Source organism: Neomonachus schauinslandi, chromosome 9 (genome assembly GCF_002201575.2).
Source record: "Neomonachus schauinslandi chromosome 9, ASM220157v2, whole genome shotgun sequence".
NCBI classification, from domain to species: Eukaryota; Metazoa; Chordata; class Mammalia; order Carnivora; family Phocidae; genus Neomonachus; species Neomonachus schauinslandi.
Genome location: NC_058411.1, coordinates 76,882,202 through 76,902,355, shown reverse-complemented (window position 1 = coordinate 76,902,355; position 20,154 = coordinate 76,882,202). Strand labels below are relative to the sequence as shown.

The following is a 20,154-nucleotide window of genomic DNA, read 5'->3' as shown; positions in this document are numbered from 1 at the left end:
TAAGGAGTGATGACAAGGGGTGGTCAAGCAAGACCTTTCTGGTATGGTGAAATTTAAATAGACCTAATGAAAGTGAGAGACTGAGCCTTGCTTAAATCTAGTAAGAGAGGTATGAATTAAATACTTAAGTCCTGGTACCTAAGAGTTTAGCAGCCATTGTGCATTCATTGTTAATTTTTCTAAACAGAAAATTTAGGAGAGAAAGTATGGGACTCATATATCTAATAGATACTATATTCAGTACATGTTAATTCATGGAGATTATTTTATACTAAGCCATTATCTTTTCATTTTCATTGATAGTTAACTGTTTGAATACATTCTGTATTCTTCTTAATATGAATTTTTTTCAGTCAGCTCTAGTCAATTCATACAAGGTGTATCTAATGAAATAGAGACTTTAAGCTGGTATTTCCTGCTTGTCTTAGCATTTTTTCACAAAAGAAAGGAAGATTTCTACCTTTCTACCAAGGGACATTGCATTTCATTTTCTCATTCTTCAGAGAAGCTCAGCTTTTCAGAAGTTACATTATGAACTAATGTCATGAAAATTTGCTGGTCTCAAGTAGTTACTTCAGTGTTATACTTTAAATTTGATGCTGATCAAAGCTTAATACCAATTAAGGATTTGATTAAGAAAAATATATGAAGCATTTAAATTCTTTCGAAGTTTGCTTGATTGAAATATTTCTCATTTTGTATGTCAGAACATTTTCATTTTTATTTACCCTTTAAAAAAGAAACTGATAGGGAAAATTTTTAGAATAATGCCATAATTTAGTTATGGATAGCATAAGAAGTAGATATTTTTCAAAGGAAATTTCAAAGGAAAGGGACTTCCTTTCTTTCTTTCCTGTGGGAAGATACATACTAATAACTATTTTGATTTTCAAGCAAGGGAGAAAGGCATAAAAGTTCCACCTTAAATGATCTTCTCTATATAAATAAGATCTTCTCTATATAAATAAGATCTTGACACTGTTCACTTTAAGGTGTGAAATAATGAGTGCAAAGTCTGCATTTTTTAAGTTTCTTTTTCAGGGTACAAAGAAATTGGGTAATAAGTTTTTAGCATAAACCGATATTGCAAAATGGTGGGACTCACATGAGAAGTAATTGGATTGCTTAAAAATCACTGATAACTGATAACTTTGGAGAAACTATGTGATAATAACAGCCCTGCAAGAAAGGGAAGGATAATAAATTACTAATCAATTTAATTAAAAATGGGCAGATTAGTAGTAATTAAGAAGAAATTTCCCTTTCGATCCATGCTGTCTTTGGAGAAATGGAGGCTTTGCCATTATCTTTATAGTAACCGTCAGTTATGACATAAATTAATGCTAATGTTAAATCTTGACAACTGCTTTGGAAGTTCGTACATGATAATTATAACTATAGTTGAAAGAGATGTTATCAAGTTGTCGGGGACTAAATAGTTCCTTCTTTTTCTGTATAGAAATATTAATTTTACCGTAGGATATTTTAAGGACATAAATATTGGAAATATATTGCTTTTATGGAAGATATTGTATAACGACGTTTTATAGTTAAATCCATTTATGAAACACTGGTGTAAGGATTCCAATAGAGGTTTTACATATTCTAACAAATAATTGAGTAATTATGGAAAAAAATGAATCTAGAAGAGCTATAATTCTTCAAGTTAGTGTTTACTCATTCTAAGAAAAAGATGGAATTGCAATTTTTTAATCCTTTGAATATTAATGAGCTTTGGAAGCATTTAGATTCATTTTCATTGTAAACATTTATTTATAACAGGTTGCAGTTTTGTGACTTTTATATGTACGTCAATCTTTTGGTTTTGTATCTCTTTTTTCCCCAGAATAGTAGAGCTAATTTTTGAGTAGGAGAGGTTTCTTTTTGCAAAATATGTTAATGACTAATTGCTGAAAAGAAGTCGCAATGATTTACAGAGTTAAGTTTCTTAACTATTTTGTAGAAGTTTTGAAAACTAATAGAAATGTAATAAGCCTTTATAGCTCATAGATTACCACGTGATTATGACAAGTAGATACATATGTGTATCTCAAGGTTACAAGATAACCTGGTTTTCATATAGCTAGCCTTTTTTTAATTCTTTAGAATTTATTTAATATTAAAATGTCTGCATGGTTTTCATCTGTATTAATTTGGCATATAGATAACTTGGATTCTTTCCTGGAAATACAGTAATTTTCAAATTCTTTGTGTTTTCTTTTTAAGTCATGGAAGAAATGTAATCGTTACTGAAGGGTACATGTAAACACCATATCCCTATGGAGAATATATTTAAGGATTAACATATTCATTCTTTCTCCAGTGGTTTGGAGGCACTTCTTACTGTTCCTGATATCTTCCTCTTTCTTGGTTATTCCCTCTTTTCAAGTAGAGTCCATCTTTAAGAAACTTCCATAGAGAAGGTACTTTGAAATCCTTACATTTTGGCAATGTTCCTTTTCTGCCCCCACATTTCATGGATACGTTGGTTGAACTTAAAATTTTGGATTGAAAAGTAATTTTTCCTCAAACCATTGAAGGTATTGCTCCATGGTCTGGTAGCATTTTGCTGATGAGAAATTTGAGGCTGATGTGATTTTTGTTCTTTTAAGCTAAGTCGTTTTTCCTCCCTGTTAACTTTTATGATTGTGTCTTTATGGTTGGTGTACTGAAATGTCACAACAATGCATTCGATATTGAAGGTTGCTTCTCTAGCATCCGTTCTGAAGCTTCCTGTTGAGTGGCAGTATGTCCCTGTCCTCTTTCCCATAATGACCGTTCAGGGATGGTATTAATCCAGGTGAAAGCCAGTCACAACATGGCATTCTCCTGACTATGGCAATTGGATCAGGGATGGTTTTGTTAACCTATGTGTACCAAATAGAATGAAGCCTAGGATGAGAGATGGTTGGCAAAAGATAAACACTTTCTCTAGTACAGAAGGATGTGTGGATGTAAGACCTAGAACTGCTATGGCTTTTTGTTTTTGGATGGAAGAAAACCTGATATCAGATCTGACACAAAACATAGCAGAGCCCATATGATTGCAGTTTGAGGATGGCTCTGTGACATCCTCTTCCTTTATTTGATAATTTGCTCTCCTGATTCTCTCTATTCTCTTTTTCTGTTACTCTCACTGATCAGATGTTAGACATCCTAGATTGAATCTTCATGTCTCTTGTCTTTTTTCACATTATTTTCTACCCTTACGTCATTTTGTTGTACATTATGTGAGATTTCCTTTTTAAATGCCCTACTTTCTTAGCAATCATATTTTCGGTATTCAGTAACTTTAATTGTTTATTGATTGTTTCTTTTTTATAACAGCTTATTTCTCCTTCAATAGATATAACATCATTATATCTCTCATAAAATACAAATTAGTTTTTTTAAACATCATCTTTTGTTTCCTAAAATATTAATGTTTTCTTTAGGGCCTTTTTTCTCTTATTTTTTTCTCTTTCTCTTTCTCAACTGTTTTGGTTGTGTATTCATATCTAAGAATAAGGCAAGAGCAAAGCTGATTGTGAACATTTTTGATTTTAGAATTTTCAGCCCCACATCTCACACTTGTTATACCTGGAGTTGAGGATAATGTAGCCTAGTTTGTTTTCTTTCTTGGCTTTCTTCTCTTCAGTGCAAATAGTAGGTTACAGCTTCTTATGCTGATTTATCAGTCATTGTTCGTTCTTGATCTACTGACTCAAGAAATTTATTGAAATCCTTTTGCCATTGATGTCTGCCCCTGCCTGCCCCACATTCTCTTTGTTTTCTAGAGGTTTTACCTTTGTCTTTATTTTAATGAACTCTCTTCATCCAGAAATCTGTGTTAATTTCTTTCTAATGGAATTCATTTCATATTCTTCCCAAAGTTGAATATTCAGTTTCAGTCTTCCTCTTCTAATCCTTGCTACTTTTCTTATCTCATATTCTTTTTCTCATTAGGCATTTTATCTTGGTGTCGATGATCTTAAATTCCTTAATTAACACTTATAATTTGAATACGATAATGAGTAATTGTCTTTGTTTTTTTAAACAGAATGTTTACTTTTTATAGAAAGGTTTATAAATAACTGATTTTTTAAAAACTAGATTTTAACTTAATATTTTTAGAAAATATCAATTGCCACTTTACTGTTTGTATTGGTTAGCTTTATGTTGATTATAAGAGTTTCCTTCTTGGTTTGTCTCTTTTTTGCTTTATTCATTTGTTTTGTTTCTTAAATTCCATATGTGAGTGAAATCATTGGTATTTGTCTTTCTCTGACAGATTTATTTCACTTAGCATTGTATTCTTTAGATCCATCCATGTTATTGCAAATGGCAAGATTTTGTTCTTTTTTATGGCTGAATAATATTCCATTGAATATATATGCCACCTTTATCCATTATCCATTCATCTATCAATGGACACTTGAGCTCCTTCCATAATTTCACTATTGTAAATAATGCTACAGTAAACATAGGGGTGCATATATCTTTTCAAATTAGTGTTTTGTATTCTTTGGGTAAATATCCAGTAGTGGAATTATTGGATCATATGGTAGTTCTATTTATAACTTTTTGAGGAACCTCCATACTGTTTTCCACAGTGGCTGTACCAGTTTGCATTCCCACCAATAGTGCACAAGTGTTCCTTTAAGAAAAAGAGACTTTATTTTATTTTATTTTTTTTTGAAAAAGAGACTTTATTGACAATAATCTAAAGATAAGTTTGGCTTCAAGTAAACTAGATACAGGACCCAAATTATATAATCAGAATCTTTTTTCCCCCTGTTTCCATCTCTTTCTTTTGTTTTCTGTTGATTGCATTCTCTGACTAGACCCTTATAGTCAGAAGATGGCTCCTGGTTACATTCTTCCTGGTTCAAATCTAGTAGGAAAAGCTCCAGTCTTTTAAAATAACTCAAAGGAAAACCCAATTATATTTCATTGTCACTTAGTGGCCTGACTTGTATCATCCGTGAGCCACTTGTTGGGAGAAGATGATTTCATTTGACTGGTAGGCTTAGGTCATGTGCCATTCCCAGAGCAAGAGATGGAGTCATGATTACTGGAACTATATTTTACTGTGGTTCTGTGGGAAGAACCCATTGGGGGTAAAGTGGGTCTCCAAATACAAAGCAGGCTATTGCTGGTAGAAGTGCAAACTGTCAGGGAAGTAAAAAGCAGCAGGTTTCCTGAAAAATAAATAGATTTCAGCTGCTTACAAACTTGGGCACCATCCTAAATCGTTCTTCTTTCAGTATCTTGCTCCTTTCTTCCATCTCTTCTCTACCTCCTTCCTTCTTACCCTCTTTCAAAAATAGTTGATCATTAGAACCACAACAGTGAGCTTATACTCTGGGACTTGTATTCAGTTGCTCATGATTTCTCCACCTTAATATTCTATAGGCATGATAAACTCAACAAATGCAAAATTTACTCGTTCTCTTTCTGCACGAACTTGCTCCCTCTTAGTTAAAATCATCCTCATTTACCCTATCACCTGAGTCTAACCTGGAGCCTCACTACCGGATTTCCACTTTCTCTCAACTCCCATGCCAACCACTACTATTAGGTCTCTAGGACTTGTTGGTATTGCTTCCATGACTTCTGATATCTGACCCTTTGCTCTCATTCTCACCATTACTGGTTTTTCACCTGTAGTGTGCAAGAGTCTCCTAACTTGTTAACTTGCCTTTGGTATTGCCTTGTGTACCATTCAGCCCCTCTGCTATATATATCTGCATAAATACTTAAATAACCCAGTATTAAGACAAACAACAAACACATTAGCCTGACACAAAAGACTCTTTAAGAAGAGACCCTTGCATTCCTGCCTGTCTGATCCTGTCATTCCCACACAAATTTCTGGGTTCAAGTTATAATGAACTAATTAGGTTTCTAGGAGATTGCTTTTCATGTCTGAATCTTTGCCTGTGCTTTTCCATACTCTGATCTCTATGCTGAAGAACCTCTTCTCACCTCATACCCTTCTATGAAATTGGCTCTAATTTATCTACTTCCTATCTTTTCCTTGTTTGCTTGTCTATACCTCTACGGTTTTTCTCATGATATTAGTAGGATTGCTTATGTGACTGTCTCTTACTAGACCGTGAGACCCTCAAAGACATAGGCAGGGGTGCCTGGGTGGCTCTGTCGATAAGCGTCTGCCTTCGGCTCAGGTCATGATCCCAGCATCCTGGGATCGAGTCCCGCATCAGGCTCCCTGCTCCGCGGGGGGCCTGTTTCTCCCTCTCCCACTCCCCCTGCTTGTGTTCCCTCTCTCGCTGTGTCTCTCTCTGTCAAATAAATAAATAAAATCTTTAAAAAAAAAAAAAAGACATAGGCAGTACTCTTCATTTTTATATCTCTAGTGTCCAACAGTATTTCTGGCAAGTGGATGACTTTTAAAGGATTGTTGAACAAATTAGTCCAAACTTTAACAAACTATATTTTATATAATAATTTATCTAATTCAGGAGAGCCACAGCACTGTTACAAAATACGATGTAAAACCATTAGTAAATTCATTTTATTTTTGTTTTTCCACTTAGAAGCTTGCATGGAGTAGGCATTATTGTGAAACTTTGCAAAATAAGATATCCTATCAGATTTGGCAGTGTAACCATTAAGTGTACCAAGAATAATTTCCAGCTGCAGAATATTTTATAAAAATGCTGAACAGACACTTTTTCAAATTGTTTTTGGTATCTGCATGTTAGAAAACATGCTTATTATGGTGGAAAATTGCTCTGTGGATCTCTTTTCACTTTGAATCTTGGTGAAAAAAACCCTAGATGGTTGGGTGGCTTGAAGCAAATCCAAAGGGTTTAGAGTATGAGAAACGTATAAGAGGGCCTTAAGATTTTCAGGGAGGACCCAGACATACTGTTAATTAAACAGGCACCTAGCCCTGTACAGATTGCTCCTGGCTCTTCAGCATTGCACAGCTTGCCTCAAGCCCTGTCAGTTCCCAAGACTTTGGACATTAAACCTGGTCCCTTGGCACAAGAAATGTTTTGCTAGTATCGATTCTGGACCCCAAACAGAAGAGTTGGAATTAGCACAGACAAGTGTCATTTTGACTCCCAGGTGTGATTTTATCGAGGCTGTGTTATCGCCGGCCCTTCAGACAATAAGGTCAAGCATGCATAGAAAGCACATGATGGAAGATCTGTCTGGAAATAAAATGTTGGATTATACTTGTCAATTATTATAGTTTGTAAACTTATCACAGATCTAGAGTCTTCATCTGTAGATTCCCCCTAAAACCTAGAAAATATGACTACCTCAATGTAGCAAAATGATCATTCTGTCTCCTCAACCTTGAACTTTCTCCACTTGGTATCACTGATAGTGTGTGAATATTAAACATGCACATGTATACTCTTTATTTTTTGCCTGATTCACTGCCTGTATAAATTCACTTGTTGACTTTTATGTCCTTGTATTCCATTCTTCTACAAACTGTAGATTTCTATTTTAACATCTACTCTATATATTTTAAAATATGTTGGGTATATTTGACTTGTTTTTCAAGCCTCTGTTGTCTGTGTCCTATTGACTTTTTGTCTTTTTTCCTGACTATTCTACCATTTATTTTGTAAGAAACTTTTTGTAGATACCTACTTTGGAGTTGTGTTGTCTAAGACACTAGATGTATGTTTCTGTCCTACAGTCTTTTACTTCATCTCTAGACCTGTAGATTACCTTGTCTTTGTTACATTGTGTATTAAATGTCTGAGAAAATATTATCACAACTTAAAAATATAAATTACTTTATTCATTTATTGTCATCCTTAACATGTTTTTGTAGCACAGGACTTTATTGATAGTCGCACAGGACTTTATTGATAGTCACACAACAATATGATAGATCTTAAACTGATCTTTTTACATCTACTCCCCCCCTTTTTTTTTTAAGATTTTATTTATTTATTTGAGAGAGAGAGAATGAGATAGAGAGCATGAGAGGGGGGAGGGTCAGAGAGAGAGGCAGACTCCCCGCTGAGCAGGGAGCCCGACGTGGGACTCGATCCCAGGACTCCAGGATCATGACCTGAGCCGAAGGCAGTCGCTTAACCAACTGAGCCACCCAGGCGCCCCCCCCCCGCCTTTTTTTTTAAGAGAGATGGAGCACATGCACATTCAACCAGGGGTGAGGAAGGGCAAAGGGAGAAAGAGAATCCCATGTGGGGCTCAGTCTCATGACCCTTGAGATCATGACCTGACCTGAAATCGAGTCAGACTCTTAACCAACTGAGCCAACCAGGTACCCCATGACTTTCCCTTTTAAATTGGGAACATCTTCATTCAGCAGATTTGTAGTTCCTAAATCATACAATAGCCATAAAAAGCAAAGATAAGATCAATAAATATTTAGAGTTTTTTAAATTATTATTATTGTTAAGAGATGATTTAATGGAGGCCTTCTCTGTGACATGCTGATGTAAGAAAAAATTGAGTGAATCCAGAGATTGTATTACTTGACCTTGACTTTTCCTGTTAACTTTAACTTGATACTACTGCAATTTAGACTCTTTTATGTCTTTCATTCTGCAAACATTAATAGGATGCTTATAATGTACCAGTAGTGTAAAGAGATGTATGAGACAGCCTTCACAGAGCCTGAGGAGATAAGACACAGACACAAAGAAAATACTACAAGGTAGAATTGCCATTGGAGAATGCAATTCAAAGGGCTAGAGGGATTCTGAGGAAAAAAAAATCTTGTGTTGGGGCATTGGGAGGACCTTATGAGGGAAATAACATTTGATATCCTTGAGGGTTGTTTTGATTTTGACAAAGGCAGCATGGGTGATTGGCTTAAAGAATGTTGCAAATTAGGGGCAGAGCTTAGCCAAAGTCATGGAAGCAGGAAATCATGAGATATATTGGGGAAATAGCAATAAGTTCAATGTGGCTAGAGCTTAGAGTTTAAGGAGTAGTGGAAAATCAGTCTGAAAGGTTGATTGAAGCAAAGAGAGTGTCTTAAATTTTAAGCCAAGGGTTATTTAGGCAGTAGAAAGACCCTAAGGTGGTATTTTCCTCAGTTTAATGTGTCACACCATTTTTTTTCCCTTTAAATGAAAGAGATTAGAATAAAATAGAAAAATATCAAAATGCATTGTACATAGTAAGGTTAATTATATTTTGTGAAATGTGCATTCACATGTGTGTGTATGCATGTATATTATGTGTATTCTAGGCTGTTAAATTGTTACAGTTAGACAAATTTGAGAAGAAATGGATGCTTTCTTAGAGACATATAAACTACCAAAACTGAACCAGGAAGAAATAGAAAACCTGAACAGACTCATAACCAGTAAGGAAATTGAAACAGTAATCAAAAATCTCCCAATAAACAAGAGCCCAGGGCCAGATGGCTTCCCAGGGGAATTCTATCAAATATTTAAAGATGAATGAATACTTATTCTTCTAAAACTGTTCCAAAATAAATAAATAAAATAGAAATGGAAAGAAAGCTTCCAAACTCATTTTATGAGGCCAGCATTACCTTGATCCCAAAACCAGACAAAGACCCCATCAAAAAGGAGAATTACAGACCAATATCCCTGATGAACATGGATGCAAAAATTCTCACCAAAGTATTGGCCAATAGGATCCAACAGTACATTAAAAGGATTACTCACCACAACCAACTGGGATTTATTCCTGGGCTGCAGGTTGATTCAACATCCACAAATCAATCAATGTGATACAATACATTAATAAAGGACAAGAACCATATGATCCTCTCAATAGATGCAGAAAAAGCATTTGACAAAGTACAGCATCCTTTCTTGATTAAAACTCTTCACAGTGTAGGGATAGAGGGTACATATCTCCGTATCATAAAAGCCATCTATGAAAAACCCACAGCAAATATCATACTCAATGGGGAAAAACTGAGATCTTTTTCCCTAGGGTCAGGAACAAGGCAGGGACATCCACTATCACCACTGCTATTCAACATAGTACTAAAGTCCTAGCCTCAGCAATCATACAACAAAAAGAAATAAAAGGCATCCAAATTGGCAAAGAAGAAGTCAAACTCTCACTCTTTGCAGATGATATGATACTTTATGTGAAAACCCAAAGACTCTACCCCAAAACTGCTAGAATTCATACAGGAATTCAGTAAAGTGGCCGGATATAAAATCAATGCACAGAAATCGGTTGCATTTCTATACACCAACAACAAGACAGAAGAAAGAGAAATTATGGAGTCGATCCCATTTACAATTGCACCCAAAACCATAAGATACCTAGGAATGAACCTAACAAAAGAGGCAAAGAATCTGTACTCAGAAAACTACAGAATACGCATGAAAGAAATTGAGGAAGACACAAAGAAATGGAAAAACGTTCCATGCTCATGGATTAGAAGAACAAATATTGTGAAGATGTCTATGCTACCTAGAGCAATCTACACATTAATGCAATCCCTATCAAAATACCATCAATTTTTTCCAAAGAAATGGAAGCAGAGATGGATTGATAAGGTTTGATGGTGGCTTAAACGAAAAGATGGTATTTAAATAAAAAGTGATAGGGAGTCTATATAAAGTACTTTGTAAACTAACAGTTCCAGTGCTAATTAATTCAGATTTCACTGGGCAGTGTTGATAATCAAAGTGAATTACAATAGCTATATATTACAAATATTATGATATTAAATTTTACAGCACCCTATCTTTGTCATCTCTTTAATCTGGTATAGGATGGTATAGAAGATGCTTCATATCAAGCTGGGGTCATTTAATCAAGATTAACTCCTAATAAATGTTAGTCTTACAACAGGTGTTGGCAAGGATATGGAGAAATAAGAACCCTCTTGCACTGTTGGTGGGAATGCAAACTGGTACAGCCACTCTGGAAAACAATGTGGAGGTTCCTCAGAAAGTTAAAAATAGAACTATCATATGATCCAGCAATTGCACTACTGGATATTTACCCGAAGAATACAAAAACACAAACTCAAAAGAATACATGCACCACTATGTTTATAGCAGCATTATTTACAATAGCCAAGTTATAGAAGCAACCCAACTATCCATTGATTGATGAATGGATAAAGAGGTGATGTATCTATACATACACACACACACACACACAGAGGAATATTATTCAGCCATAAAAAAAATGAAATCTTGGGGTGCCTGGGTGGCTCAATCGGTTAAGCGTCTGCCTTCAACCCAGGTCATGATTCCAGTGTCCTGGGATGGAGCCCTACATCAGGCTCCCTCCTCAGCGGGGAAACTTCTCCCTCTTCCTCCGCTGTTCCCCCTGCTTGTGCTCTCTAGTTCTCTCTCTGTCAAGTAAATAAATAAAATATTTAAGAAAAAAAAAGAGAATGAAATCTTGCCATTTGTAATAACATGGATAGAGCTAGAGAGTATAATGCTAAGCGAAATCAGAGGAAGATAAATACCATATGATTTCACTCATAGGTCGAATTTAAGAAACAAAACAAATGAGCAAAGGGAAAAAGACAAACCAAGAAGGAGACTCTTTTTAACTATAGAGAACAAACTGATGGTAACCAGAAGGGAGGGGGGTGAGGAGTGGGGAGATGGGTGAAATCTTGACGGAGATTGAGGAATGTACTTGTTGTGATGAGTACCCAGTGATTAAAATAAAAAATAAATAAATAAATGTTAGTCTTGATGGTCCTTTTAATTGAACATTTAATTTTTTTCATATTATATGTGGTACATAGCAACCAAAATATTTTATCCTTTTTTCTCAATTCTAAATAAAATCACCTAGTGTGAATTCACAGGAGGAAGCAAAATGTATGATATTAATGAGTTTAACATAATAATGCATTTAGGTGGGATTTAAATTATCATAATAATTGCATTGAAAAGTTATTTACTGGTTTTTACCGGTAAATTACTGGTAATTACTGGTAACTTACTGGTAAACCAGTAAATTACTGGTATTTACATGTAAAATATAGTCTTTTTAGCTTTATTGATATAATTGACATGTAATATTGTATAAGTTTAAGGTGTACAACGCTTTGACTTGATACATTTATAAATTGCAAAACAATTATCACCCTAGCAATAGCTAACACCTCCATTCCATCACTTAAATTACCATTTCTTTTTTGTAGTGAGAACATTTAAGATCTACCTTTTTAGCAACTTTCAAGTATTTAATAAAGTATTACTAGCTGTAATCACTATGCTGTACATTAGATCCCCAGAACTTGTTAATCTTATAGCTAGAAATTTGTACCCTTTGATTAGCATCTTCCCATTGACCCCACCCCCCAGCCCTTGGTGACCACCACTCTAGTCTCTGTTTCTCTGGGTTTGGATTTTTTTAGATTCCGCATGTGTCTTTCTCTGACTTATTTCACTTAGTATAAAGAGATATATGTAAATCACATGTTCTTTATCCGTTTATCTGTTGATTGGTTAGGTTGTTTCCATATCTTGGCTGTTGGGAATAATGCAGCAATGAACAATGGGAGTGCAGATTATCTCTTTGAGATCCTGTTTTCATTTCCTTTGAATATATACCCAGCAGTGGGATTGCTGGGTCATATGGTTTTAGTTTTTTTCAAGAACCTCCATATTATTTTTCCATAGCAGCTGTACCAATTTACATTCCTACCAACAGTGCCCAGGTAATCCCTTTTCTCCACACCCTCACCAGCACTTGCTATCTGTTGCCTTTTTGATGATAGCCATTTTAACAGATGTGAGGTGATATCTCATTGTGGTTTTGATTTGTATTTCTCTGATGATTAATGACGTTGAGCACCTTTTCATGTACCTGTTGGCCATTTTGATGTCTTATTTGAAAAGATACCTATTCCATTCCACTGCCCATTTATTTGTGTGTGGGGGGGTGGGGGGGTTGTTGCTGTTTTTGCTGTTTTGTATTGTTTGCTAGTGAATCATATGAATTCTTCACATATTTAAGGTATTAACCTTTTATCAGATATATGATTTGCAAGTATCTTATTCTATAGGTGTCTTTTCATTTTGTTGATTGTTTCTCTAGCTATGCAGAAGATTTTTTTAGTTTGATTTACCTGCACTTACTTACAAAATATAAAGTCTAAATAGGTTCTGTAGGCTTTTGGGCATCATGTCAGATTGAACCTGGCTTCAGGCCTGTAAATTAATTGACCCCTTATATTCCATTTATGGTTTTCCTCTCACTCTATAATTTATCCTTCAAACTCCTGCCGGATTAGTTTTACTAAAGTGTAGATGCAATCACATTCCTCTCTTCACCAAAATGTTGCTTACCATTGATTTGTCAGGTGCTGTATTATATGACTTCAACTTATCTTTCATCTTTTCCCAGTATTCCCCTACATGGAACCTACTTTCCATCTATACTAGACTATGTCAGAACTCATTTTTCCCCCCACAGTCCATGTCTTTCCAGCATAGTACTGTGTTATAGGCAGAATAACCTTTCCTCTCCAGTTGCTTCTTCACATGTCATCACCTTTTGATATTTTCCTTCAAATGCCCCTACTGAATGTAATATCTTCCTCTCTGGAACCTTCATATAACATTGTGTTTCTCTTATAGTACTTAATCTATCTCGATATACAGAGCTACTAGGTTTTGTTTTGTTTTGTTTATCTTGTGGATTTTTGTTTAAAGATTTTAAGTACCTTGAGAAGCAGGGATTGTATTTCATTTTTTATTTTTTATGGGACTTTATACAACTGTTGAACTATACAGGCATTGTGTTTAACTATACTCCTCTGGAATTCATTTATTGCATCTGTAAACTATGGATATATCTTTTTTTATTTATCTGTTTTGAGAATAAAGGTGAAAATATATGAGAGTCTCTTTAGGTTTCTAGGAAGAAAGATGCTGTATAAATTAGTTTTGTTTTATTTTTTGTTGTTGTTTTTGTACGCTGCCAACTACATGTTAGTGCCAGGTCTTCTTTCTTCTTTATTCCTTTGCTTCCAAAATAATCCAGTGAAGCTAAATAAAGTCAGGTTGTTTTTTTTTTTTCCCATTACATACAAAGTTCCACTAGTGCATTAATATTAAGTAGTAGCTGCAAGTTGGCATTGAGATGAGTGTAATTCCTCTTGACTTTATTAGTAAGTTAATACAGAGAAGAAAAAGAATGGTAATCGTTCAAATTGTGAAAGAGGTTTTAATACAGGCAAATTTGTATTTTATATTAGATTGAATTTATCTTTCTGCATTTGTTGCCTTTAATTTTTGGCCCCCTTGAGTCTTTTTCAGACTCTTTCATTCAGATAATTGAACCTTCTAAGGACATGTGGAATTGATGTTTTCTATCTAGTTACCTACATGAATAAACTGACACATGGGTCGTTTCAAAAGAAAATAGGGAAGTGAACCCAAAGATGACAAAGGTTTTTATTTATAGATGCTTTCTTCCAATCAAAAGTTATTTTGGCATGTTCTTTTAAGATTTAATCCTATGCTTATCTTTAAAATCTAAGCAGTGTATTTTCTATTAACTCATTTATAAAAAGCCTCAAGCAAGAACTTCCATTTGAAAGTTACATGAACTGACTTTAGAGAATTTAAACTTTTGAAAGAGAATATGAAAAATTAAGAGATTTTTAAAATGGCTCTTTAAATGTCCAGTGGCAATAGAAAAGGGCCATTATGTGCAATCCTGTATGTGAAAGCTATTACCTCTCAGTGCCAGTGGAATTATGTCGCAGTTATTCATAACATCTACAGGGCTGGGTCATGTGGTTATTTTGTATACTTACACACATTGGGTGCTTAATGAGCAATTGTTAAATTAAACTTAGTGAACAAAATTAAGCCCATCTAACCCTGACAAAATTCAGCTAATATTGTTCCTGATAGATTTCTATAAAAATACATTGAGAAATCAGAAAGGCAGAAATTATTTATCAGACATTTATTAACCTTCCTTATACAGAATTCTTTGCTTCCTACTTTAGGATTGGTTCCAGAGCCATTGAAATGACCCAAGGTCTATTTTAAGACCAGTTGCCTTATGGATTCTTTCCTACATACTAATTTTGCTGGGAAATGAGGAGGGTAGGGAGAATCATCGTTATTTGGTAAATAATTCACAGTCTCCCTTTTGAGCTTTTCACAATTTAGCTCTTTTAATAATTTTTACTGGTCTTATAGTCATTTTGGTGACTTTCTTAACCCTCACCAAAGTTCTACTGATTTGAGTGGTCATATAACCTGGACTTGGTCATAGAAAGCTAATAAAAATCAGTCTAGTGGAATTCAGTGCAGGATAATGTGATATAAGACAAGATTTCTTAATCTAGGGGAGAGAGGTGTTTTTGAACTCTGAGATTTTGTGCAAATTTTTTGTATATGTACATTTTTCTGGGGAGAGGTCCAGATTTTTATTATAGTCTCACATTGGTCTCTTCAAAAGTCTAATTACTGTTTTAGCCATCAATTTCAGAAAACCTTGTAACCTGAGGGTATTCATGACTACTCAACTCAGGAATCAGTTGGCCTTTGAGCCTGTAGCAGTACTGTGCTAGGTGCTATAAGGTCAGAGGGGCCCTCTAGGGCTTAAAAAGAGTAAAGAGGAGACTAGAATGGAGGTAGCACCTGAGAACAGATGAGGATGACATGCATCTCTCAAGAAGGATAATAAATTTCAAAGAGAATAGAGTGCAAAGTGGTATCTTAAAATTTCAGGTAGGAAGTGATGGGGACCAGAGAAGGAGCAATAGACTTGGGGACCTGTACATGGTTTGGCTGGCTCATAATAGACCCTTGGGTTTTATGTTGAAGGAGAATAGGGATTCAAAAGGTGATTTCCTTAAGTGTAGCTTTCATTTTTTTGAATTTCTGTTGTGTTTAATGACTTGAGGGAAGTTACTACGTTATGCCTTGTTTTATTTTTTTTATTTTTATTTTTTAAAGATTTTATTTATTTGACAGAGAGATAACGAGAGCAGGAACACAAGCAGGGGGAGTGGGAGAGGGAGAAGGAGACTCCCTGCCGGGCAGGGAGCCCGATGTGGGACTCAATCCCAGGACCCTGGGATCATGACCTGAGCCGAAGGCAGACGCTTAACGACTGAGCCACCCAGGCGCCCTGCCTTGTTTTATATAAATATTTGCATATACAGTATATCTTCGTTGTTAGCTTATACCTATTAAAGGCAAAGACTGTCTGTTTTTCAATTTTGGATACTCTGCAGTGCTCAACATGAGGCCTTATCCATGTGAGATGCTCAAAATTTTTGTTATACATTTGCTCTAAGGGTGCTGTTGAGGATTTTTACCATATCTTTTTTTTTTTTAAAGACTCATTTATTTATTTGAGAGAGAGAGTGTGCACACAGGGCCGAGGGCCAGAGGGAGAGAATCTCAAGCAGACTCCCTGCTGAGCATGGAGCGTAACACTGGGCTTGATCTCACAACCTTGAGATCAGGACCTTGAGATCAGGACCTGAGCGGAAATCAGGAATTGGACCCTTAACAGACTGAGCTACCCAGGTGCCCCAGATTTTTACCATACCACACATTCAACTCTATGACACTCCAGGGGTGGAATTTCTCCTGGTCTTTGTAATAGTTTTGCCTTACTATAACTATTGGACAGTTATTATTGTGTGAACACTGTAAATCATGCAACTCATTCTAGTTTTCTTTTTATAGTAATTGTTAGAAAGCCCAGAGCCTTGTGATTTTTTTTTCAGTTATTTCTGCATTATAATTTAATTAATGTTGTTTATGCAGCACTATCTGTCAGGCACTGTTATACATTATATACATTATATTCTAATTTATCTTTATCAACTCTGGTTTATTTTCTCTATTTTGCAAATAAACTGAGATACAGAGAGGTTAACTAACTTGTCCAAGATTACACAGCTAGAAAGTAGTATGATACGTACTTTTAATCACTGTGTTCTTTTGCCTCCTAGCATGATCTCATGTTATCATGCAGATATTATCATATAATAGTACATATATAGTACATATGTATAAACCAATCAGGCATGTGCGAATTAACAGTGAGACAGAGGGGTGGGCATGTGGTTTGATAAGGGGAAGTGATGTTATTGAGTCAAGGATCAAAGTGATCTATCTGTGTTTGATCTCATCTCATTTCATAGCATAGCTCTCAGAATTATTTTAAATTGTTGCTACTTAAAGTGTGGTCTAGGGGCTGGTGCTAGTCCATGAAGTAATTGTTGTTGGTCCAAGGTCAGCTATTTATAGAAATGGAAAATAAGCATTTGGAAACTTTTATAGTTGTTTGAGAGTAATTTTGTATCTGTTGAGTCTAATAACAAAAATGCTTTGTATTTTATATCTTTTTAAAATTTCTTTTTTTTTGTAATTTATTTTAATCGTATTTTATAGACATTTCTGTCTTCAAAATTTTGGAAAGTAAAAGAAAAACCTTGTCTTTATCACAGTTTGAAAAGCACTGTTCTAGGTAACAGCTTTAATCTATGGTTTGTTTGAAAAAGAAAAGACATGATCTATAGCTTGAAATTATATTCTAATCTAAATCTGTTTCTAAAGATAAAGTAGGAATTAGTATATTTGGCTACTTTGTCAGTTCCTTGGTTCTGTGAGAAAAGGCCCTAATTGAGCTCACTTGGGGGAGAGGGCATTTTTCATTTTTTTCTTACGCTTAGTACTTTTCTCAAGAATGACACATTTTAATTAAGTCCTTGATCCAGGGTAATAATAGCATGAGGAACCTGTCCATCATCTATAGTTACAGTCTGTTTCCATGACTTATCAAAATAGCTAATAAGACAATTAGCATTTTTTGTGTGTGCAAACTGTTCCCTGGAATAACAGAAAATTAAAAAAGAGAGAGAGAGACAACAACAGAACAGTACTGTTAATTCCAGATTAATAGATTAATATAATAGATTTTCCATTTATAGAAAATAAAGGGAGCTTCAATGAGATAATATTTAAGCCAGTTCAGTTTTTAATTTTTCTTTTTGGGTAGGTTGGGAAGTCTCCTTCTATAATATGTATGATATGTTGTAAAAGAGTCTCATATGAAGTTACCCACCCTGATAGGGTCTTTGAATGTCTATATAATTACCATCTACCTCTTCAAACTAATCTCTTTTTGGGGATCCTCTAATGTAGCATTTGAGAAGAATTTCTCACTATTTTTTGGATTTTTAAAAGCTGGCCTCCAAATAGAGAAATGGGCTAAGGATATGAACAGGCAGTTCATAGAGAAAGGAATCCAAATGGCCAAAAAATGTGCAACCTCACTAACTCAAAAATGCGTCTATCACTTTGGCAGGATTAAGAAATAATACTGGTTTTGAAGCAATGGGTATCCTATGTGCTACCAGCAGCCCTATAAATTGGTTCAGACTTTTTGAGGTAATTTGGCAGATCTCATCAGACCCAAAAAATAGACTCTTTACCAAGCATTTCCACTTTGGGAAATTTATTCTAAGGAAATAAAGATGTATTCAAAGATTTAGAAATGGCTGGCAAACTGAATTATGGTGTATCTATATAGCATCAAAATGAAATTATAGAAATACATCTGTGTATGTTTTTTTTTTTTTAAGATTTTATTTATTTATTTGAGAGAGAGAGAACATGAGAAGGGGGAGGGTCCTAAGGAGAAGCACACTACCCTCTGAGCAGGGAGCCTGACGCAGGACTCAGTCGTGGGACTCCAGGATCATGACCTGAGCTGAAATCAGTCACTTAACCAACTGAGCCACCAGGGCACCCCAACATCTGTGTATGTTATTAAGAGAAGCAAAGAGATTACCAAATACCCTGAATGGTATATGATTATATTTTTGTAAAACTTATTTGTAGAGTATATGCATAGGAAAATAATTGAAGGACATATTTTAGATCTGCATATACAAAGTAATAAGAATGATTGTATAATTTTTGCACATTTGAATTTTTAAACGTTTTACCTCTAATGACCATACATTGTATTTAAAGCTTCTTTGTCAAAGATTTGCCTCCATTTTAAAATGCACAGAATGGTATAGGAAGAGAGGAAACCTGAGAATCAACAGGATGTCGCCATTCCCTAGGTTCTTTGCTGAAGGTTCATGAGGAGCCTGTTTTTCTTTCAGAGCTTGTTCTTGAAAGCCGTGTTTGAGTTTTATGGTTGTTGTAGGGTTTTTTTGTTTTTGTTTTTGTTTTCCTGTGACAAATGCCTATCATTTTCTAAACAAGAAAGCCAATGTCCCAGTTAGGTGTGTGGAGTTCTTTTCATTCACTCTCATTCCTGTCGTGTTAATAGTGAATAAGCAGAGACAGCCTGACTGGTGGTGAAAGATGGTAAACCAGCCTGAGGGCTTTTTCTGGTCAGCCCTAAACCTCTGATTGCCACGTTTTCCTAATTTCCCATTTCCAGGGCATCACTAGAGTGACCTTGCTTGCTGAATATGATGCTCCAAATCTCCAAGATTTTCACATGCATTTGGAAGTGGGCAGTCAGGCAATTGTTTACAGGACTCCAAATGAACTGTGCACTCACAGCAAGTTTGATAAACACACATTTCCTCCTTTTATCAGTGAGATTGCAGAATGTGAAGTATGAGTTTCCAGTTTTACTCATTCCCCTCAACCCTTTTCCTGTTTAAAAACTTAGACATACTAATTGGATGCTGATCTGTCCCTGTTTTTTAGTCTGTTTACTGATAGTTGACGATTTATTCTAATACTTACCTAGGCAAGGTTTGGCAGTTCTTTAAAAAATAAACTTCCCATGTATTCAACTTAAAGGAGATTCATCCCAAGGAATGTAATGTGAGCACTAATTAACAGTAATGACTGCTAATCACTTTGCTTTTTATACTCCTTTAGGAGCACTGCTATTATCCAATGTAGTTAAGTAAAATGCTTGTATATGAATCAACAATGCTGCATCCTTTTAGCCGCTATTGCTCACAATCAAGCTTTGCATAAATTAGAGTTAACTAAAATTGATCTTAATATGCTGCATTTCTTTCTACAATAGTAAACTAAAATATCTAGTTAAATACACTGAATATTAAAAAGACATTACCTGATTTTTTTTTTGCAGTCATACTTAAGGTAGATGAAAAGCAGTATTGCAAATAAATTTTCTAACAGCTTACGACATTTTCTCTTACATTTCTCCAAAATTGCATGTAACATAGGCACAGCAACATTTTAATTTTGTTGTAAGCATTTT

General features: G+C 35.0%; 1 protein-coding gene across 3 annotated transcripts in view; it reads left to right on the top strand.

The window, feature by feature from the left end:
* DPH6 (diphthamine biosynthesis 6) overlaps positions 1–20,154 on the top strand; it is a 183,024-nt gene that overhangs the window by 15,512 nt on the left and 147,358 nt on the right. The window contains exon 4 of one of the 3 annotated variants that reach the window (XM_021695531.1): positions 19,351–19,536. The exons of the other annotated variants lie outside the window; for them this stretch is intronic. Within the exon in view, the coding sequence (XP_021551206.1) occupies positions 19,351–19,536 (186 nt within the window). Of the gene's footprint in view, positions 1–19,350; positions 19,537–20,154 lie in introns of those variants that run through there. 3 annotated transcript variants of the gene reach the window in all.